This window comes from Nomascus leucogenys, chromosome 7b (assembly GCF_006542625.1).
Source record: "Nomascus leucogenys isolate Asia chromosome 7b, Asia_NLE_v1, whole genome shotgun sequence".
NCBI classification, from domain to species: domain Eukaryota; kingdom Metazoa; phylum Chordata; class Mammalia; order Primates; family Hylobatidae; genus Nomascus; species Nomascus leucogenys.
The window spans coordinates 68,485,085-68,508,627 of record NC_044387.1 but is presented as its reverse complement, the minus strand read 5'-3'; the positions used below and the strand labels follow the sequence as shown (position 1 = coordinate 68,508,627).

General features: G+C 41.2%; 1 protein-coding gene across 1 annotated transcript in view; it reads right to left on the bottom strand.

Moving 5' to 3' along the window:
- Nucleotides 1-23,543, bottom strand: part of ARHGAP10 (Rho GTPase activating protein 10) — a 348,170-nt gene that overhangs the window by 215,554 nt on the left and 109,073 nt on the right. The window contains exons 4-5 of the mRNA XM_030816218.1: nt 17,286-17,357; nt 6,808-6,909 (exon numbers count right to left, since the gene is read on the bottom strand). Of these exons, the coding sequence (XP_030672078.1) occupies nt 6,808-6,909; nt 17,286-17,357 (174 nt within the window). The remainder of the gene's footprint in view (nt 1-6,807; nt 6,910-17,285; nt 17,358-23,543) is intronic.

Sequence of the window (23,543 nt, the reverse complement as noted above, 5' to 3'; positions counted from 1 at the left end):
CAATCACAATCAACAAACATTTCAGTGAACAAATCCTCTAGGAATAAAGTCTGCCTGAGAAAGGGCCCAGCACCTCAGCACTCAAGGAGTGATGGCGGCAGGTGAGAAGGAGCCAGCCATGGCAGCATCTCAAGAACCCGGCTCTCTAAGGCGGGCCAGGGCTGGATGCCCATCTGCGGCCCTCACAACGTCTGTTCCCCTGGGAGAGAAGGGGGCACCAGCTGGTCAGGACACTATTCCAAAAAAAGCTTCCAGCTTAGCTTGCCTAACTAGAAAGGAACTGGGAGAAGAGCATGACTCCACAGAGAATAGTGGAGAGAGAACTCATGTCCAAGAAACCATTCTTACTGGGTATCATGTGATATTTTTCCTAACTTAGCTAATTTTACTCTTAAAAATATTTATCTGGGCATTTCTCCAGAGAGGATATACAAAAGGCCAATAAGCACATGAAAAGACACTCAACATCGCTCATCATTACGATGCAAATCAAACTCACAAGGAGATGCCACCTCACACTCACTAGGGTGGCTACAACCAAAAAAGAAAAGTAGTGGTGTTCGTGAGGATGTCAAGAAACTGAAACCATTGTGCATCATTAGTGGGAATGCAAGATGGTACAAGCACTGTGAAAAATAGTGCTTTAAGTAAAATAATATTGAAATGTAACGTGTTACTAAGCTAACATGAAAATTTCTACCTAACACTCCTCAAAATCGTATTTTTGTGCCTTCATTAACCAGAATTAAATAGTTCAGCCACCAGCAGTTAACAGGCACAACTCCCAGCAAAAAATTAATTTTTCCCTCAAATGAAAAATAGTATTACCACATGACCCAGCAACTCTACAGCTGGGCATATACCCAAAAGAACTGAAAGCAGAGACTCAAACAGATATGTGTACACCCCTGTTCATAGCAGCAGGGGGCAAAGTGACCCCAATGCCCATGGATGGATGGATGGATGGATGGATGGATGGATGAGTAAATAAAATGTAGCCAATCCATATGTATAATGGAATATTATTCAGCCTTAGAAAGGAAGGAAATTCTGATACATGCTACAACATGGATGAACCTTGAGGACATCAGGCTAAGTGAAATAAACTAGTCACAAAGGGACAGATACTATATGATCCCACTCATATGAGACACCTAGAGTAGTTAAATTCATAGAAACTGAAAGCAGAATGACGGCTGACAGGGGCTGGAACAGGGGAGAATGGAGAGTTACTGTTAACAGAGCTGCAGTCTGGGAAGATTTTTTAAAAAGCCCTGGAGATGCATGGTGGTGACAGTTGCAAAACAATGTGAATGTACTTAATACCACTGAGCCATAGACTTTAAAATAAAATCATACATGTTATTGAAATTTTATTCACGTTTTATAACCAAAAATGTGTTGTTTTTGAAAAGCATTTAACACATTTGAAACACATTTCAAAATGTAATAAAAAACATTTCAGCAAATACTTTTATATTACTAAGCTAAAATGAGAATTTCTACCTAACACTCCTCCAAATCATATTTTTGTGCCTCCAATAACCAGAGTTTGATAGTTCAGCCATCAGCAGTTAGTTGGCACATCTCCCAGCAAAAACACTGTAATTTTGTCGACTATTTAATAAAGTCATAAGAAGGGTGGTTTCCTCATTTGTTATTACTGCAAAGGCTCTTGAAGAAATTTATACCAGCATCAGATTTATCAATTTGATTTTATCTTTTAGCAAATTCTCTCTCCTGGTTGTTCTTGCTACTGTAATTACCCTTGCATTACCAGTCAACCTCTATCACCAACCCCTTAATGTTCTGAAAATCCAGAACTGTCGTGCCACATGCTCTGTGATTAAATCACCGAATCCCTGGGATCCCTGGCAATGATGGCAGCAGCAGCCAGTCCGGAGCAGCTGCCGTGAGGACACCAGCTGCAGAGGGCCAAGTGCGGCCAGGGCTGCGCACTCCATGGTGCCCGCAGGGGCCAGAAACAGGCAGGAGCCCTAACTTCTACAGAGGTATCAGGGCAGGAACCCCATGCTCCCAGACACAGCTGCAGCCACGCAGCCACAGCTCTGGACCAGGGCATCCCTGTGCTCTTGGGGGCCGGCGAAGGCCCACTGCCCCGCCAGCAGGCTCAAGAAGTGCCTGCTCCTGCTCCCTGGCCTCTCCCCGCTCCCGGCGCCTGATCCAGTGTGGAGCCAAGTTGTAGCCAAGCCCAGGTACTGTTGCCACCCGGCCGGGTATGCGTGCACACAGGGTGGTGCTGACATGCCAGCGCCCCTGGCACCCCAACCTCTGGCTCGGCCCCCTCTGGACTTTGGATGCCAACAAGCACAGGAGGGAGGCCAGGGGGCTGAGAGCAGCTCGACAGGGGCCTGCGGGCACCTCTTGGCGCAAATACCTTGGGCGCCATGGATGACATGTTGACAGCTGCGGGAGACAGGTTCCTAGGTGGGAAGGGACAGGTCCCTGGTGAAACCCCACCTTCAAGCCAGAGACGGCCTGAAGCCCGGGAGCCGCTGGGCTGCCAGTTCTGGGTTGAGTCTGCAGCCGGGGATGAAAACTTACGGTGCTTTTTCCAGGCCCACTCATGGCTGTGCATGGACCAATCAGCACACTTCCTCCCTTCTGAGCCCAGAAAAACTCTGGACTCAGCCAGACTCAGAAAGACATGGGAACTACCAGCTGTTGGAAGGAGCAACCCCCTGGGGGTCTCCTCCACTAGTCAGGATGACCTACCTGTGGAAAGGAGCTATGCACTACAGGTCTCCTCTCCACTGAGAGCCAGACGCTCGTTACATCAACCTGCCTGCAGAAAAGGGCTACTCACGTCAGGTCTCCTGAGAACTGTTCTGTTGCTCAATGAAGTTCCCCTGTACCTCGCTCACCCTCCAGTTGTCTGCATACCTCATTCCTCTTGGATGTGGGACAAGAACTTGGGACCCAAGGAATGGCCAGACTGAAAGAGCTGTAACACAAACAGGGGTGATCCTCCCCCTCCCCCTGCTCACTACACTGTGGGCAATGAGGAGAGAAGAGCTGCGGCCTCTTCAGGGAGGCCAGACCTAGGGGCTCCCTAAGCCAGGGCTGTGACATCCTCTTTGGGGCTCTGCAGTTCCTGGTGTCTTCAAGTTTCTGGGAGCCACCATGTTCCCGGTGCCCACAATGGAAGCGAACTGCAGTATGCCTGGTCCAGCCACAGTCTTTCAAGGAGCCAGTGCCCGTGCCTGGAGCTGCCTGCCCCACCACAGTCGGCATGCCTGGCTGTGCAGTGACCAGAGGACCCTGAACTCACTCATGAACCCCTCGCCACTCCGTGCCTGGCTCGCCCTTGGCAGGCATGAGATCCAGGCCAGTAGCACAAGCCGAGTGCAGCCTGCCAGGAAGAGCAGGCAGAACAAGCCCAGCGGGCCAGAGCAAACCTCGGGCAAAGGCATCACCAGCCACAGAGGTTTCTGGCTGGAAAAGCGACATCCTAAAAATCCCGTGACAATAGCCCTCACTTACAAGAATGCCATGGACGTCCAAGTTGTAACTAGGGTAATAAAATGATTTCCTTCAGCCTGACCAAATCTAAAAGGCAATCACTATACATTTTACTACTCCAAGCAAATCACTAGTTTTTAACAAATACACAATTTCAATTTGATTATCAACTAATTTCTAGCCATTCCTGCTGTAAATATATGTAAGAAAGTAGACAAGTCTCACATAGTTATTCAGGGAATCTGCTTCTCAAGTAGATTATTATTATACTGAAATATCATTTGGCTACTTGGGAAGAAAAAATAGACTTCAAAAATAAACAGAAATGGAATTTTCTCAAATATCCAATACTTGTTACAGTACAACTATTAAGTAGAATGTAGGGGTGTGGATGGAGGTCGAAGCTATTATGCCCAATAAACATAGAGGTATAGCAGCAAGGCCTCAGAGAACTGCCAAAATAGCCAGCATGGTGTATGCCACAATTTTCTCCTGGGTTTTTTTTTTTTTTTTTTTTTTTTTTTTTTTTTTTTTTTTTTTTTTTTGAGACAGTGCTGTTGCCCAGGCTGGAGTGCAATGGCCCGATCTCGGCTCACTGCAAGCTCCACCTCCTGGGTTCACGCCATTCTCCTGCCTCAGCCTCCAGAGTAGCTGGGACTACAGGCACCCGCTACCACATCCTGCTAATTTTTTGTATTTTTAGTACAGACGGGGTTTCACCATGTTAGCCAGGATGGTCTCGATCTCTTGATCTCGTGATCCACCCGCCTCGGCCTCCCACAGTGCTGGGATTACAGGCTTTAGCCACGCGCCCAGCCTTCTCCTGTTATTTTCAATTCAAACAAGAGAGAATGAATTATGTACGTTTCTAAGCCTTTGTTCAGTATCATTCTCTGCAACTCTTATTAATCTCTTGAGCATCTCGATTCACTGAAAATTAGCATTACATTAACCACTGCCAAAAGTAATGAATATCCAAACCTAACATTTTCCCCTTTAAAAATCATTTCCCCTATTAAGGGCTTCACACTTAAAACAGAAGGCTGTTTCAGTGAGAGCACGTAAGTTTGTAAAAAGCAAACAGAGCAAGATAAAAAAGTGTATGTAATTTAAATGACACAAATTATTCATCGTTAGGATCTCTTCATGTTTCTGGAGGTTAATTATCCTTGGGACTGATAAATTGCTGGAGCCCCAGCTCACTGTTCAAGCATCTCCACACTAGTTCATTCAATAAATATACATTAAGAACCTACTCCCTAACAGGTACTATTCTAGGCACTGAAGATAGAACACTGAATAAGACAATGTTGTTGCCTTCAAGAAGCTTACATTCTAGTGGAAGAAGCCACGTAACACAAACGCACAGTTTGTCAAAAGGTTTCAAGACTATGAAAAAGATAGGCTGGGCCCTGTGGCTCATGCCTGTAATCCCAGCACTTTGGGAGGCCAAGGTGGGTGGATCGCCTGAGGTCAGGAGTTCAAGAGCAGCCTGGCCAACATAATGAAACCCCGGTCTCTACTAAAAATACAAAAAATTAGCTGGGCGTGGTAGTGGGCGCCTGTAATCCCAGCTACACAGGAGACGGAGGCAGGAAAATCACTTGAACCCGGAAGGTGGAGGTTGCAGTGAGCCAAGATCTCACCACTGGACTCCAGCCTGGACAACAAGAGCAAAACTCCATCTCAAAAAAAAAAAAAAAAAAAAAGAAATGTGAAAAAAATATAAAGCAGAGTAAAGGGGACATTCTAAATAAGAAGGTCAGGAAAAACTTTTAATAAACTGACCTCTGAGTGGAGAGTATTTGGAAGAGTAATTGAAGGTTCGAGACACATGGATCCCTGTTGAAAACATACCAGGCAGAAGGAAAACAAATACACCGGCCCTGAGTATACGCTATGCTGACCCCAGCTGGGTTGGGTGCAGAACATATAGGATCTTGTGGGCCCTGGGGCCTCTGGAGAAGCCATTAGGAGGGTGTGGAGAAGAGCGAGTCGTGAGAAGTGGACACACTCTGATTATATTCTGGAACTAAAGATGACATACTGATGGACTAGATGGGGAGTGTAAGAGAAGGGGCCAAGGTGACTCCAAAGATGTTGCCTAAGCAAAGTTTAAAATGAGATACCTAATGAGAAAGTGAAGTGGATTTGGAAATTTACTTGGGGAATGAAGATCTTTTTTATGATACCTGAAAATGGAGGTGAGAGCAAACACAGGTAGAGAACTGCTAGCATAAAGGAGGCCTGTAAAAGCTGCAGCTGTCATCTCAAAATTGACAGAGGGCAGGAGATGAGGGAGCACACAATATGCAACAAGGAGAGAACAGAGCCCTACCCAAAGTACTGCAGTAAGGACGAAGTGGTGTAAAACCTCCTTTCTCTTTTATGAACTGTCAAGTGCCATCCAAATGTCAGTAAAAGGTATCAGAGACACAAAAGAAAAGTCACATGTGGATAATGTCAAACAAACCATACACACACAGAGTATGTAACTAAATAGCTGACATTTAAATATAATCCAGGTTTACACAAGACTTAATACTGTGTCATTTTGATAATACTTCAATAAGTGTTTATGACAGTAGTACATAATGTCCAGATTCCTTATGTGTTAAAAAACAAGGAAAAAAATATACAATTTTGTGGGATGAGACAAAATCCTAACAATGGCAAACAGCATTATTTTTAATAAAAGCATTATGTTTTGAATTGTAAACAACTGAGTTTCCATCCAAGTGTGTGAGTGAGAGAAACAAATGGCAGGGGATTTAGAAGTAAACAAAGAGAAAATGAAAAATAAAATATAAATTCCTTCCTGCTTACATATGGCTGCCTCCAAAATAAATGAGTCTATTAATACAAGTAAAACAGATGCTCTCTTTCCAACAAAGCTGAACCTCCTGAATTCTCAGCATTAAATAAGATTAATGCTGCCTTCACATAAATGCATAATGGTATATGAGCTTATTAAATTCAATTCATTTCTTCAAGAACTCCCAAAAGCCAATTAATTGATCTATTCCTGCAAATAATATATCTGTTCTTCACTAATGCTGGTTTAAAATTATGTTCCTGTAAAATAATACTCAGAAACAAAAATTTTACTACTATGAATCCATACCTCATTAATTACTATAAGATGTATTCATTATTTTGTCTTGTTTCACAAGGACTTTTTCTTAATTTATGACAATACCTGTTCACTTTTTGTTATCTCTATATAATGCCAGATGAAAAGTTATCAAAAGTAAAGCACATTTTTAAAAGACATGTATTGCTTGTCAAATTTTGAAAACTTAACAGAAAAATAAAAAATTATACCTCTTGTAAATGTGAGTCTTTCTTTTTTGCTGATAAATTCAAATGTTTATCAATTAGACTATAATTCTTTTCTGTCTCTTTGTCAAACTTCTTTTTTTCTTCCTACAAATAAAAAAAAACTATGATTAAACAGAAACAAAAGGATACACATGGTTAATCCACTGGGAAGCTCAAATTATGAAAAATATCTGAAAATAAAACAAAGCACCACTCCGAATGTGATAAAGCTATCTAAAAAAAACATATCTGTACCAAGCCTACTGCTTAATCATCAAGACAGCATTAGGATAGAAGAGACACTTTTATTTCTTCCTTTAATGGACTTTTTTCCAAGCCTATGTTATTTTTCAGTTCTTTATACTTAGCAGTGTTAAGAATTAATTCCACGTCACTCGCCCCTCCCCAACCGAATGAAACAGAATACATAAGAAAAATAACATAAAGCTTAAAAAAGCAAACTTGCTCCAGATTTTGGCACAGACGTGGAATTCGTGTAAAATGGAATAATAGGCCAGTGGCTCACACCTGTAATCTCAGCACTTTGGGAGGCCAAGGCGGGCGGATCACCTGAGGTCAGGAGTTTGAGACCAGCCAGCTATCGTGGTGAAATCCCGTCTCTACTAAAAATACAAAAATTATCAGGGTGTGGTGGCACACACCTGTAATCCCAGCTACTCAGGAGGCTGAGGCACGAGAATCACTTGAACCCCAGAGGCGGAGGTTGCAGTGAGTCGAGATCACACCACTGCACTCCAGCCTGGGCAACGGGGTGAGACTCTGTCTCAATCAATCGTTTTACTCCAGATTTTCAAAAACTCATAATACATAATCAGTGTCGGAAAAAAAAATCTTGGGAAAGATCTTCCCTAATGGTCCAGTATGAATAGAGGTTAAGTATCCCTTCTCTGAAATGCTTAGAACCAGAAGTGGTAGAGATTTTTGGATATTTTTGAATTTTGGAATATCTGTGTATACAAAGAGAGGTATCTTGGGTATGGGGCCTAAGTGTAAACATGAAATTCATTTCTGTTTTGTATACAGCTATCACACATAGCCTAAAGGTAATTTTATACAATATTTTTAATAATTTTGTACATGAAACAAAGCTTATGTACACTGAACCACCATAGAGCAAGAGGCCAGGTGTGGAATTTTCCACTTGTAGTGTCATTTCAAATTTTGGAGCATATCGGATTTCAGATTCAGGATGATCAACCTGTATAGCAATAAGATTCTCCGACCAGAAATGTCATCTACTTTCCCAAACCTTTCCAGTGATTTCTGTAACACTATTTAACATATGTATCAATAGGTCAACAGGGCCTAAAATAATATTGACATACCAGCACTCACCCTTTGGTTAACATCACAAACATTTCTTAGGTACTGTCTAGAATTAGGACATACTTGCATTCCTTTTGCTATAGAAGCTTTTTGAGAAAATAAGGACACACATTCATAAATGCAGAGAAGACGGGCTGTCTCCCCTAAAGCTGCAGCCAACTTGATAGATTTTTAATAAACATTCTTGAGTATCAATGAGAGCACACCGTGTCCTCATGCTGTCAAAATGTTTCCATTAATTTCAAATTCTCCCTAACTCTCCACACCTCCTAAAAAAGGAACATTCTCTTCCCTAATTTTCCAACTTGTATTTTCCAAAGCAAAAATAATGAACTATTCCAGCCTTTTCTGGTATGATTTCTTTCCTGTTAGGCAAAGAGATTAAACAAAGCATGTTAATTCTCTACTTCTTTTATTTATCTTTTTTCACCACATGGGACCACACGCTGTTCTTCTGGAAACCCAGGACAGTATGTCCCTGTCAGGTCATCTAAAAGCCCGCAATTAATTCCCCCATAATGATGGAGGAGGAGAGACTCAGGAACTGAGGTTTCTTCCCTTTTCTACTCCAAGGTTAATTACCAACTAGCTGCATAACTTTAAAAAAAAAAAAAAAAAACCATCCGACAATACAGAACCTAAGTTTTCTTACCAAAAAGATCAGCGACTTTTCTTTAACTGCCTCATAGATCCAGACCTAAAATTCTGTGATCCTATGGTTCACCCATGTGTAGAAATGGAACCAAAAAACAGCAGAAGTTTTATTTTAACCTCTTTTACTTAATAGTCACTCTTTTGTTGATAGAGAGGACCAGAGGACTTTATTTTTCTTTATGCTCTAGGTTTTCTTTTTAATTTACAACTAAGTCCAAGGTATTGATATTACATGGTTACTCTCTTTTCTGCTTTTCATTATGCTCTTCCACTATTTTAACAGAAAATAAACTGAAACAAACAGATGCCCATTACCTAAAAATGTCCACTATTTTAAAAAGCTGATGTTGTGAAGTACACACTGAATTAGGTGTCAGAAGATCCAAGCTGCAGTCCTAGCCACTCATTACTCTGTGACTCTGTAACAAGGTCACAAACATTCTCTGAGCATCTGTTTCTCATATTTAAACAAAAGACAAATGAAGTCAGGCCCCTGCATTTGCCCACAAGACTGCTGCAAAGCAAGGTCACATAGTAAGAAGCACTATCACTGCAGACTAGTACTTACCAGGAACATGGAAAACATTTTTACCACCTTATTTGATTTAATCTGAATCACAGAAAGGGGTCGAGGAAGGGGTGACACTTTAATCAGCAGTCAAAACACCCAGCACACTCAGCAATAGAAGGCTATGAAAATCAACATGTGGGTAAAGTTGGGAATGAAACAAAGAGGAGACATCAAGCCTTTATGAAGAAAGAATTTAGCCAAGAAACAACAATAACAACATCACACCCACTAAGCTTAGAATAGAAATATCTTCGTCCATATATGGTATGGTATTATACAAATGCTGCTGTGTTTTGGTTTTGAATCTTAAAACGCAGGTAATTATTTCTTCCTGCATTTGTTCTTAATGTCATTATAGAGTATTATTGTTTCTTTGTGCTCATATGATTTCTTGTGCTGAAATGATACAAATTTCAAAGGAAACTATTCACGTAGCATTCAATAAAGAATGGAGCTTTTTTTCCCCCAACACTGCATTACAGAAAAAAATATATAAATGTAACAGCATAATCCAAAAAGTTCCAACAAGGATCAAGTTAAATACAATATGAAAACTTTTCTTATAAATCAGACATTACAAAAACTGAAATGAGTCTGGGCAGTAATCTACTGAGTGAAACAGGCTGGGAGAGAAATGCAATCAGGAGTGGTAGGCAATGAAAACCAGATAGTCCTCGTCTACTCCAGAGACGAAGGCAGCCATTACTCAGTGCCAGAACATTTTTGCCTCGTGAGAACACAGGCCCAGTATGTTAGCCATGTCTTCTGATTTCTCTGGAACTGCTGAAAAATCCAATGATTTTTATGGTGCCAACACATTTTTTTTTATTGTAACAACATGAGGAAGCCAAAACAAAATTTATAAGTTGAATATGGTAGAAGTCAGCTTTCTAATCTGTTATAAAATTGCACAGGCAAAACTTTTTTTAAAAGTAGAGCTACTACTTAGAACAGCATTTTGGGTCAAAAAAAGACATACATTATATAAACGGTAGAAAAGAAGAACCTAAGAACCCCAATTCACATAACCAGATCTTTTGAATACCATTAGAGGTAAAAACTATATAAATTTGTCATTACAAATCACTGGGTTAAAAAAAAGGAAGAAACGATTCAACCATTGGTGCTGGCATGACTGTTTAACTACTGGGAAGCAGAAAGAGAACCTTATCTCACATCAAAATTAATTCCAGATGGATTGAAAGAGTCACAAGTAAACAATGAAGCCATAGAGAATATTTTCAACAAATCTCAGAATACAGAAGAATCTTCTAAGCAAAAAAGAAATGGAAGAAGCTATAAGAACTTGTAAATATCAAAAAAAAATCATAATAATCAAGCAAAGGGCACACAGCAAAGGGGGGAGGATTACAACCAATATGTAAGAACGTAGGGAAACATTCATAACACAAAATATATTCTTCATTAAGCAGTTTTTTGCAAAAAAAACACACAATAATTCTTCCACTGAAAAATGGATAAAGAACACAAAGAATTCATAAAAGTTTAAACATAACTGTACTAGATTATTTTGCTTTGAAGAGGAAAGAATTTGTTACTAGATGACTTTTTTTGAATTTTCTGTATTTTCCAATTGTTTAGGATGAGGTGATGGAAAAGGCTTATTTTCAAACTATAAAATTAAATAATGTTTACTGTTGGACTCGTCTAGAGAAGAACTTAAATATGGCAGGTCCTTGAATAGCATCGTTTCATTATAACATTAACAAGGGAAAAATAAAAACCGATTCGTGGCCAGGGCCACTGTCCGTGTGGAGTCTGCACGTTCTCCCGTGCCTATGTGGGTTCTCTCTGGGTATCTACTATTTCCTCCCACATCTCTTAGGTCAGTTCACCGGCATGTCTAAATAGTACTGTGTGAGTGAGTGTGGGATCATGCCCTGTCCAAGGCTGGTGTTCACCTTGCACTCTGAGCTGCTGAGATGGGCTCCAGGAACCTGCGACCCTGAACAGGAGTGAGTAAATGATTACCTTGTTTTCATTAATCTTTCTTAAATGTATGTATAGCTCACATTTATTTCAATATTTAATATTAAAAGTGTGGTCTTGAGAAGTTTGGTGATGTTGAGGTCAGGAGTTTGAGACCAGCCTGACCAACATGGTGAAACCCGCCATCTCTACTAAAAATACAAAATTAGCCTGGCGTGGTGGCGCATGTCTGTAATTCCAGCTACTTGGGAGGCTAAGGCATGAGAATCACTTGAACTTGGGAGGCAGAGATTGTAGTGAGCCGAGATCACACCATTCTACTCCAGCCTGGGTTACAAGGGCGAAACTCCACTCCGTTTAAAAAAAAAAAAAAAAGTTTGGTGATGTTTCTGAGACCAGACATATAACATAAAAACTTTTGTTTACATCAATCGGCCCATGGTAAAACTGGCTTCCTTATGAGTTGCTTTGCTTCAATTCAGTTTCCAAGAACCTACTGCTAATGTTAAGTGAGGAGTCCTCACTCCAGCGGGAAGAAGGCACACCCTCCCTTAACTCCCATGCCAAGTGTCACTCGTTCCTACTTGACACTTCATTTGCCCTGTCCTACCCCAACCCACCCCTTTAAGCTCCTCTAGCCTCTCTAAAGAGATGAGAATTCAGCTCCATTCTCACAGAACGGAGCACTTGAGTCCAGACCCAGAAGGGTGCCCGGCAGACACCTGTCAGAGCACAAGTGAACGGCCAGCACAGGAGTGCAGCAGCACCAATGCTGGCAAAGTGCCACCTCGGTTCCTCAATGGTGGCTCCAGTCACTAATCCAGTGCCTTAGCACTATTTGTCCATAAAGGTCATAAGCCACATGCTATGGCTTGTCACCCCTAAGCCCAGAATGCAGAGAATGGACAAAAAGCTAAGCAATTCCTGTTTGGCAATGTGACGGGGAGCAAGCCATGAATGTGATAATAAAATTACTCTATGGATACCAGGCCCCAAACTAGACACTTCAGGTACATTATCAAATTCACTTAATTCTCACAATAACCTCCTGAGACAAGTGTCCTAAGTCTCATTTTATAGACCAGGAAACTGAGACTTAGAGGCCTTAAGTCACTTGCCCCAAATCACATGGCTAATTAAGGCACCGAAAGAGGATTCAAACCAGGAAGAATTAAATCTTTCTGAAAGACTTTCTGGTGCTCCAAAGATGAGATGATAGAGTACATCCCAGGGCACCTATGCTTACCGCTATTACAGCACTTTTCACAATATATTTTTATTGCTTTTTTATTTGACAGTCTCGCAAAAAGTTGCTAACTTCCTGAAGGCTGGCCAGTGTTGTAATTCCTAGTTGTATCTCAGGGCCTCTAATACTATGCCGTATGATAGGCACTAGTGTGTTTTATTACTGAATGAAAGAAATTAAACTAAATCAATATTGTTTCTGCTCTATTAAATATAACGTAATATGAGAAATTATCCAGACAGGTTTACGTTTTACTCAGTTTTGTAGTAATTTACAGAATCTTTGGAAGTCTGTATTTAAAATGTATTCATTAGGCTGGGCACAGTGGCTCAAGCCTGTAATCCCAGAACTTTGGAAGGCCGAGGCAGAGGGATCACACTTGAGCCCAGGAGTTCAAGACCAGCCTGGGCAACATAGAGAGACCTTGTCCCTACAAAAGTAATTTTAAAATTAGCCATGCATGGTGGCAGGCACCTGTAGTCCTGGCTGCTCAGATCATCTGACCTAGGAGTTCAAGACTACAGCCCAGCCTGCTGGACAACAGAATGAAATCCTGTCTTTAAAAAAAAAAAAATTATTAGTCATAGTCTTGGAAAGAAATTTGGAGTAGACGTCTGGTAATGAGCTTAGGTGATAAGTCATAATTTGTGATATGAACATCTATTAAGTTTTCTGCCTAAAATTATTCTTCTCTCAGATAAAATTATAATTGGCTCTTTCCAAGACAGCATCTGAATAGATTCTATTCTCAATCCAGTTAGTTGCATCCACTTGACATCGTGTGCTGCTGCTTGCCCAAACTCACACTTTCATTACTTGGTCAAATGTCCAAAAAAGTAATTTATCCCACATTAACTCTTAACATGTTCTGGTATTTCTCGGGGTTTTTGCTCAACGTACTTGGCCCCTAAGTTGTTCAGGATCTGTACTGGTTCCTGTAGCTACCCACAAAGTCCTGTGGGACATTCAGCAATAAGTGCCAAGCTCAAGAAGGGTGAAGGAGCTTCAAAAGAAAACAAGAACTCAGCTAGGCCTTGGAGAAACTCTTGATGTGATGCATCAGGGAACAACCTGTGTTGTCCTGTTGTGTCCAGAATTGGTTCCTTCTGGTGGGTTCTTGGGCTCACTGAACTCAAGAATGAAGCCGCAGACCCTAGCAGTGAGTGTTACAGTTCTTAAAAATGGTGTGTCCAGAGTTTGTCCCTTCAGATGTTCAGATGTGTCCAGAGTTTCTTCCTTAGGGAGGGTTCATGGTCTTGCTGACTTAGGAGTGAAGCTGCAGACCTCCGCAGTGAGTGTTACAGCTCTTAAAGGTGGCACGTCCAGAGTTGCTCATTCCTCCCGGTGGGTTTGTGGTCTCACTGACTTCAGGACTGAAGCCGCAGACCTTCGCGGTGAGTGTTAAAGCTCTTAAAGGTGGCGCGCACGGAGTTGTCTGTTCCTCCCGGTGGGTTCATGGTCTCGCTGGCTTCAGGAGTGAAGCTGCAGACCTTCGCGGTGAGTGTTACAGCTCATAAAGGTAGCGTGGACCCAAAGAGTGAGCAGCAGCCAGATTTATTGCGATGAGCTAAAGAACAAAGCTACCAGAGCATGGAAAGGGCCCAAGGTTGCCCCTGCTGGCGCGGATGGCCAGCTTTTATTCCCTTATTTGGCCCCACCCACATCCTGCTGATTGGTTCATTTTACAGAGTGCTGATTAATCCATTTTACAGAGTGCTGATTGGTCCATTTTTACAGAGTGTTGATTGGTGCATTTACAAACCTTTAGCTAGACAAAGAATGCTGATTGATGCATTTTCACAGATGCTGATTGGTGCATTTACAAACCTTTAGCTAGACACAGAGTGCTGGTTGGTGTGTTTTTACGGAGTGCTGATTGGTGCATTTACAAACCTTTGGCTAGATGTAGAGCACTGATTGGTGCGTTTACAATCCTGTAGCTAGACAGAAAAGTTCTCCAAGTCCCCACCCGACCCAGAAGCCCAGCCGGCTTCACCTCTCACTGGGATGGCAAAAGGGCTTTTTGAACAAAAGCTAGAACCTAGCAAGCACATAAGAAAATGCAGCAGAACCTATAAAATGGAGGGATACTTCCAAACCAAACAGATAGGGCTCAAGGAGAGCATATCCAAATATAAGCAAAACAGTAGACAATACCTGGGGGCTTTTCAAAATCCAATTTACAAAAACCACCTAGACACTTAGAATACGTTTAAACCATAGTTAAACATGGAACTGGGCTTCTGGAAACCGGAGAAGGTAAAAGCACAGGGAACAGAAAGAGCTTCAGGCAAGGGCTACAACATTACCAGATGGGAAACAGGAGACAGGGAAAGATCAAAATGTTGACCCCCATATCTAAAAATTCTGATGTGGTCAACTTTTAAAGACTTTCTTCTTAAATCCCCATGTGAAAACTGTTTTATGCTGTTTACAAAAAGCTCTTTAACCTAAGAGAGTAAAGTCTTTTTGAAGTATCCCACGTAAGCAGATTTAATCAGAAGAACAAGACTGTGTGCTTGCCAAAATATGACTGAATGTTTAGGCAGCACAGATGCGGAAAGTAAGTCAAATACCCAAACTTAAACCCTTTCCTGTTTCTTCTAGAATTATCAGTTGGATAGGCTATGTATTAGATACTTTATGTATTAAGGCAGGGTAGGGGCTGGTAGAGAATTTAAAAAAAAAAAAAAAAAACACAGTCTTTTAGAGATTTAACAACCTAATGGAAAGGACAGATGTTTACATAGTTTACATATCGTTACAGAACACAGACAACCACCTTTCTCTACTGTTTATTAGGGTATACAAAACTAGCAGGAAAAAGGGCTTCTCCCTATGACCTACAATGACAGGCTCTTCACAGGTGACATCCATAGGTACAACAGTCAACACACATACTGTACTGAGAAAGACTGCACATAACATAAACTCTTTCTAAACTTGAAGCCAGAAGAACAGGGAGGGATACAGAAATAGGACTTCAGGAAAGAATTTGGTCATTAAATAGCTCAAAGCACAGAATAAACTATTGTAACCATTTCTCCTTTTAAAAGGATTACTTATTGTGCAAGTTGCTTTGCAGGATATACTCTAAACAAATGTTAACATCAGAAGCTGGAAAGTTTAGGGGGGAAAATGAGTCAATAGAAGATTCAAGGTCAGACATTTCTAAATTCCAGTAGAATAGATGGCAAGTAAAAGTAAACATGTTCACTCGCACTCAATTTTCATTTCCATAATATACCTTCACACATATAGCACCACCCAATTCAAATGAGAAAAATAAGAAATGGATGTTGTTTACATGGAATACCTGCCAATGAAATGTTAAAAGATAATGAACCAAAATGCAACAAGCTTTAAAAGAGCTTAAAGAGACACAATCAAAACAAAATCATAAAACTATAAAACAGTAGTCAGATCCCCCAAGTCCTTCATTTTACAGATAAGAAACTAAAGCCAATTACTTAGTCAAGGTCGCAGAAGTGAAAGCTGACCTCCAATCTCCTGCTGCAAAGCCAGAGGGGACAACCCAGCTGCCTGAGCACAGCAAACAATCCAAGGAAGGAGCTTGGTGTGGTGCCCCCAATGATCTCCCACTGTTCACAGGGTCTGAGCCTCAATTCGTAGCCCTTCATTAAAAACTGTAATACGGTATGCCAAAAAGAAATGTCTAATATTTTCACAAGTCACTTAAATGAGAATTCATTCCATAAACAGCAATTACAGAGCTGGAACTCCTTGGGTTCATCTGTGTGGTTAAGCTACTGAGGCCATAGTGTTTATTTCCACCAAGGGATTTTAGTCATTTCTTTTAGGAAGAGAAAAAAAACCTCACATCCCCAGCCATGTGGGGGGAAAAAATACAAACATAAAAACTCCCTTCCCTACCTAAAATTGATGTTAATTCCCCTCTCCTTGGGCCAAGCCAAAAATGGTCAACAGCATGCAAATGTTACTTTTTCTTTCTCAAGTACATACATAAAATTCAGGAAAGACTGGTGGAAATTATTTCTCTGGGGTAATTTCAAAGCTCAGATTGCACACTTTAAATAAGTTGCTAAATATATCTCAGGTTCCTTGTGGCAAAACCACTGCATTATTCCTGGAAATCATGGTTAAATTCCAGATCCTTAAGTACAGAGTCTGTGGTTCACTCACCTTTGAATCCCCAGCACAATACTATACAACACACAATATAATGCACAATACCATAACAATACTGGCACATAATAGAGGCTCAACAAATTTTTGTTTAATTGAAGGAAATTACATCCCAATAACTTAATAGTCTCTTCTTAGTTTCAATGGCATCGCAGTGTGGCAGCGTCTATAATCTTAAACCCTACTGTAATGCTACACTCCTCCATAAAACTGAGGTGCACACAGAAATAACTACACTCCCCCCCAGTGATAAGCTCCTTCTATTTAGAGCAAATGTGTTGTTTGGTTACAGGTATCTTTAAAACTCTACATGGAAAGGTGTAGCCCAAGAAGATTACTAGAGGTTTTACTACCTTGTCCAGGTGTTTTTGTTTTGTTTTCAATTCCATAACCCCCAAAGGGGGAAAAGCACATTTCAAACATAAAACAACAGACGGTTTGCTCCGGCATCTCCTTCAAAGCTGCCAAATGTGAATAAAGTGTACCACGAAGCAGTAGAGGCATCTATGTTTTCTGTTCATGAGTGTATTCAAATTAGACACAAACCTTTACAGCTCCAAGTTGCTCTTTTCTGAATTTTTCCAGGGGTTTAATCAGGGTTTCGGTTACACTTAATGCCTAGGGAACAAGAGTGATAACAAAAGAGCACAGCATTAGGTTTCCAAAGAGGAAAAAATTAGTATTTCATTTCCCTCTTCCACCCCACCCAGAAAGAAAATGAACAATGTATTTAACGGCTTTATCTCACTCTGCCAATGCAACAATTAAATCACTTCTCAACTTATTAAAGCACTAGAACTCCATAAATATTTTCAGGGAAGAGGAGGTGGGCAGATTGCCAGTGAAATGTACAACACAGCCCCAACTCTCTTCCACGAAACAGCAAGAGGGCTGTCTGTAAACAACAAAGGGGTCTATCACATTCATTAACAGAACACTTCTGTTTGAGATTGTTTTTTTCCTTCCCCCTCCTTAGAAATTTAAAATTCAATTACATTCCTTTATTGATAATCAGACTACATTATGTAAAGAACTAGGACTGTAGCTACTTGTTCAAATACAACCAGTCTGCCCTTCATTACAGAAACCTCCTAAAGATTTAAGGTATATTAGCAAAGTAGAGTCACTGGAGGCTCACAAAAATGTCAAATGCTTGGGCATGCTAGCAAACATGACATCAGGGAAGCTCACATGAGAGAAGCCACACACAAACTCCAACCACAACCACATTTATTTCTTATGTTGGCTGGTTTGGGGCTTTTCATGATAAGCCACAAAATGCTGAAAATGCAAATAAAAGAAAATATTCATCGAAAGAAAACATACTTAGTAACAATATACTGGTGAGTAGTGGCTTCTCACACTCTGCTTCGAGGAGACCAGAAATACCCAAAATAGAAAAGAAAATCTCAAAACACTATTTAAGAAAGCGCCATCCCTCTTTTTAGAAAGGTACTCAAAAATCCAAGCTTAACATTACAGAAAAAATAAGTGATTTGGAATAGAAAAAGATTCTTAATGTAACCAAAGGCTCCTTAGCAGTGTTTCATTATGTGAGGGTTTCTCCCAAACAGACCTTCATACTCTAAGGTAGGGAACTCTCAACATAAGCGACTATGCCCACATTCAAGATGCTCAGTTTCAACTTTCTACCCCAGGCTGACCCCTGGATTCCCCTCACTCCCACCTGGATAATTTGCTGCTTGGGTGTAAAACAGCTGGGGCAACAAACCTCTAAAAGAAAGAATTACGAGCAACAAAGAAAAGGGATCATCTTTCAAAATATCATTTTATCCTCTCTACATTTTAGACCATGTGACCTACAGCAATGGCAAACCAAAGAGTCCTACAAAGCACCACCAGCCAGGAATCCTGACTCCCCAAATAATATGGAATGTCCCACATTCCATTTGCGAGTGCAGATACAAGAAGTGCTAGCATACATTTTCACGATGCATGAATTTACACACAGTGTCTCATAGATTAACTTAAGGCACACTTACATGAGCACCTCTGTCATTTTTTAAGCTCCCACATCTGGATCTACCCAACTAGTGTTCCCAAATAAACCTCCATATAATATGTGTTCTGTGAAACTGGTACACTCAAGAAAGAAGTCGGCCCAGAACGAACTGCAGGGATCACAGAAGCTAACAACTGCTCAAGTTCACAGAGGATAGGAATAGGGATTCCAAGTCACATAAGTCTGGGCCCACCAAGCATAACCACCATGCAACATGGCAATAAAAGTACCAAAGAGGTGCTTCTCCAAAGTTGCCATCTTAATAAACTTTAAATATTTACCTATTTTACGAGATAAATAGCTGTTGAGCATGCAATGCCAGGTGATGGGGATACAGCTGTGAATGCAACAAGCACAGCCCCCTGCCTTCGTGGAAATTACTGTTCCGTAGAGAAGATGTAAACCAGATACATGAACACCTAAGGAGATACATAAGCGCACATTCTAGTAATTCCTTCCAATGAAGAAAAGTAGGAGTACAGTGAGGAATGCATTAGAGGAGGTCTAAGGAGAAATGTGTGCAAAGAGAACCTCTTCAAAGTAGTGACATTTAAGCTAAAACCTAAAAGGTGAGAAGGAATCCATGACGCAAAGGTCAAGGGAAATTGTTTCCTGCCGAGATCAGCAGAGGGAAAGGATGAACGTGAGCAGTTTGAGCATTACAGGGAATGTCAAAAGACCAGAATGGCTGAAGCATAAGGAGCAATGAAGTGAGCCCACAGAGCTGAGCGATGGCAGGGGATCAGAGTGTCCTGGGCCTGTGGGCTCCGGGAAAGGTTAGCATTTTATTGGGGGTACAATGGAAAGCCACAGGAGGGTTTTTAAGCAGTGAATTGACACAATGATAATTAGAGCTTTTCAAGATTACTCTGGCTGCTGAGAGAGAGATGAGAGGTACAGAAAACTGGCAGACAGACTCGTTAGGAGGCTTCTAGAGTGGTACACGAAGAGATGGTGGTGGTTCAAATTAAGGCAACCAACAACAGAAGAGAAGTAGACAGATTTGAGAGATATTTGCAGGTGGCGTCAAAGTAATGAGAGATTGACCGAATGGAAAAGGTGAAGATTTCCAGGATCCCTCCCAGATTTCTGGCATGAACAAATGAAGAGATAACAATTCTATTTATTGCCAGGCACAGACAGACAAGCATCACATGCTCTCACTTATTTGTGGGATGCAAAAATCAAAGCAATTGAACTCATGGAGATAGAGAGTAGAAGGATGGTTACCAGAAGCTGGGAAGTATAGTAGGGGGGAGGTAGGGATGGTTAATGGGTACAAAAAAATAGTTTGAAAGAATGAAATGATACCTAGTATTTGATAGCACAACACAGTGACCATACTCAAAATAATTTAATTGTACATCTTAAATTAACTAAAAGAGTATAATTAGATTGTAACACAAAGGATAAATGCTTGAGCGGATGGATACCCTATTTTCCATGATGTGACTATTATACATTGCACGCCTCTATCAAAATATCTAATATACCCCATAAAAATATATACCTATTATATACTCACAAATCCTAAAAATAAAAATAAATTTAAAAATAAAAAATAAAGGACACTATTTACTGCAACAGGGAAAATCTTGAGGGAAAGCAGCTGGGAGCACACACTAAGGGCTCATGTTAAATCCAAGATGCTGAGAAACGCCCAAGATCTTAGTAAAACGGGCTGTCAGAGACACAGGTCCACAGCCTAGAAGAGACGCCGAGGTCAGAGATACCAATTTTGTCCTCATCAGCAAGTAGATGGCATTTGAAGTCATGCAAGTAGAGAGGTAGGACGGTAGAAAAATGGAAATGTCTCAGACCAAGTACTTAGATCAGGAAACAAAAGAACAGAGGGAAACGATGGCAATGAGACTGGAGAAAGCGACCAGGGTGTTGGATAAAAGAAGAAAGGGGTTCAGGCCGGGTGCAGTGGCTCACGCCTGTAATCCCAACACTTTGGGAGGCCGAGGCAGGTGGATCACCTGAGGTCAGGAGTTCGAGACCAGTCTGACCAACATGGAGAAACCCTGTCTCTACTAAAAGTACAAAATGAGCTGGGCAGTGCCTGTAATCCCAGCTACTTGGGAGGCTGAGGTAGGAGAATCGCTTGAACCCAGGAGGCAGAGGTTGCGGTGAGCTGAGATCGTGCCACTGCACTCCAGCCTGGGCAACACAGCGAAACTCCGTCTCAAAGAAAAAGAAAAAGAAAAGAAAAAAAAAAAAAGGAGTTCAGCTGTGTGGGCTGCAGAGACGTTTTAAAGAAAGAATGAGAGCTCAGCAATATCCATGGCAAGGTGACAGAAAGGGCCGGGCTGGAGTTGATTTATGACTGACAGGTGAGACCATGTGGGGAACAACCCTTCCTCAAAGAATGACCAGGTGGGGCAGTAGAGAGAGAGGATGACTGCTGAAAGAGAACATGCCATAAAGTGAAGGCATGTATTCTTATAAGACAGCTGGTATTTAAGAGATGAGAGCATGTCTAAATGCCCATGTGAAGAATCCAGAAAGAATGGTTCAAAGTCTCTGACATGGGAGGAGATGGGATGCTGAGCATGCATGGAGGGTTGGCCTGTCATAGGGGTCAAGATCCTTCCCTTCCCTGTGACAGAAGGAGAAAAGGGGTGGCAGTACAAATGGGTTTGTGGGCTTCATGACAAAAAGCTGAGAGTTGCTACCAAATGGCTATTTTTTCCATAAAGTACAAAACAAGGTCACTTGCAGAGAGTTTGAGCATGAGAAGTTTCATGCCCAACTAACTGAAGAATGAATGAATCATTACAAATGGGACAACACTTCTTAGAGAAACAAGAAGGCCTTTTGAGATAGGTGAAAAGGAGTTTATGAAGTTATCATCTGCCTTATTGTGGGATTTTCTCCAGCAAGGAAGGGAAAAGGTGGGTAGCTGAGTTCATCCCAGGCGAGTGTTTCTAAGAGATGTGAACGCGTCAGCACAATATGACGTGGCAGACAAAGTGCTGGCAAGCTGCGTGGAGCTACTGGGGAGCAGAGGAGGAAGGCCCCCTGGGTAAGAGAAGACTTCCTGAAGGAAGGAGATTATGCACAGCTCAGCCTGAAACAGAGGGAAGGTATTCTCCAGGCAAAGGCCTTCCATGTGGAGAGGGGAAACAGCAATTTCAGGGCATGGAACCTAGGCAGCTCGGTGTCACTAAAGCAAACGAGGAAATCAGAGAGGATCACAAGACAAGGCTAGAGATATCGGATGGTCTCCATTAGCCATCAGAATGGGACCCAGGAAATGCTCAGAAAGTAGATGTAGGTTATCAATAATATAGATATATGAAGGCATTTTAAAATAAGAACCCCAGAACTCCATACTCTGGAGTAAACACTGTCTTCCACCAAAAGAACCAGGCTACAAAGATTAACACAAGAGCAATTTTAGGTCATTATATTTTTCCTTCATTTGGAGAATTCAATGCAATATCCATCTGAGCCCCAAAGGCTAACACTAGAAGTAGAAAAAGAATATAAGGGTTTCACGGCCAGGCATGGTGGCTTACACCCCATAATCCTAGTGCTTTTGGAGGCCAAGGCGGGTGGATCACTCGAGGTCAGGAGTTTGAGACCAGCTGGTCAATATGGTGAAACTCCATCTCTACTAAAAATACAACAAAATTAGCCGGGCATGGTGGCAGGCACCTGTAATCCCAGCTACTCATAAGGCTGAGGCAGGAAGAATCGCTTGAACCCGGAAGGCAGTGGTTGCAGCGAGCCAAGATCGCACCACTGCACTCTAGCAAGGGTGACAGAGCAAGACTCCGTCTTGGGGGTGACGTGGGAGGAAGAATATAAGGGTTTCTGCCTTACTGTCTTCAGATCAGTAAGCAAATTTCCAAAACAAGGATAGTAGTAGTTGTGGCAAATAACACTATATCCAACTCATTAATAAAAAAATTTTTTATTAAAAATACTTTTAAGAGCTTAAAATTATGATTTTCCTTCTTTAGCAAAGTCTGATTTTATAACTTCTAAACTGAACCTAAAAATCATATTTAAGAACAAAATAATAAAGGAGCCAATAAATGTTTCAATAAGGCAATGTCAATTGAGCAACAAGAATTTCCTTTTCTCAAAATAGACTGGAAGTTCCATGGAATCTCTCAGTTCCTGCTATAATTTCACAGAAATATTATATAATATTTGTTAGTAGTAAGTGTTACTGATGTTTCCTAATGCTGAAACACGATCCCTCTTCCCCAGCAACAAATGAATACCAAATTTAGGACTGTCCCTAAAACTTAAAAGGCAATTTACAGTGATGACAGTTTCCCAATGTCAAGGAGATAGTTGAAGTAATAATATTGAGAAGTTTTCAAATACGAACGTATTAGAAATTAGATAAGAGAACAAGTACAGAATGTGATTTTATAGCCACACATACAGATTACATAATCATATTCCTATAAAATACTTGAACCAGCCAAGAAAAGAAGTTGCAAAATGCCTTTGCTAATGAGCCTTGAAAAGGGTTTTGGATAGCTCTGCTTGGAAACAAAAGGCAGCTTCTTGAACATAAAATAATCAGATGCTCTCTCCTCACAGCAGGAGTCAGCCAACTTTTTCCATAAAAGACCAGGTAGTAAATAATTCAGGCTTTGCAGCCATGCAGCCGCAGTTCCAACTACTTATCTCTGCTGTGGTAGCACAAAAGCAGCCACAGACAGCATATGAATGATGGGTCCAGGTGTGTTCCAACGAAACTTGACTTACGAAAAGAGGAAGCAAGGTACATCAGGCCCATGGGTCACTGTTTGCCA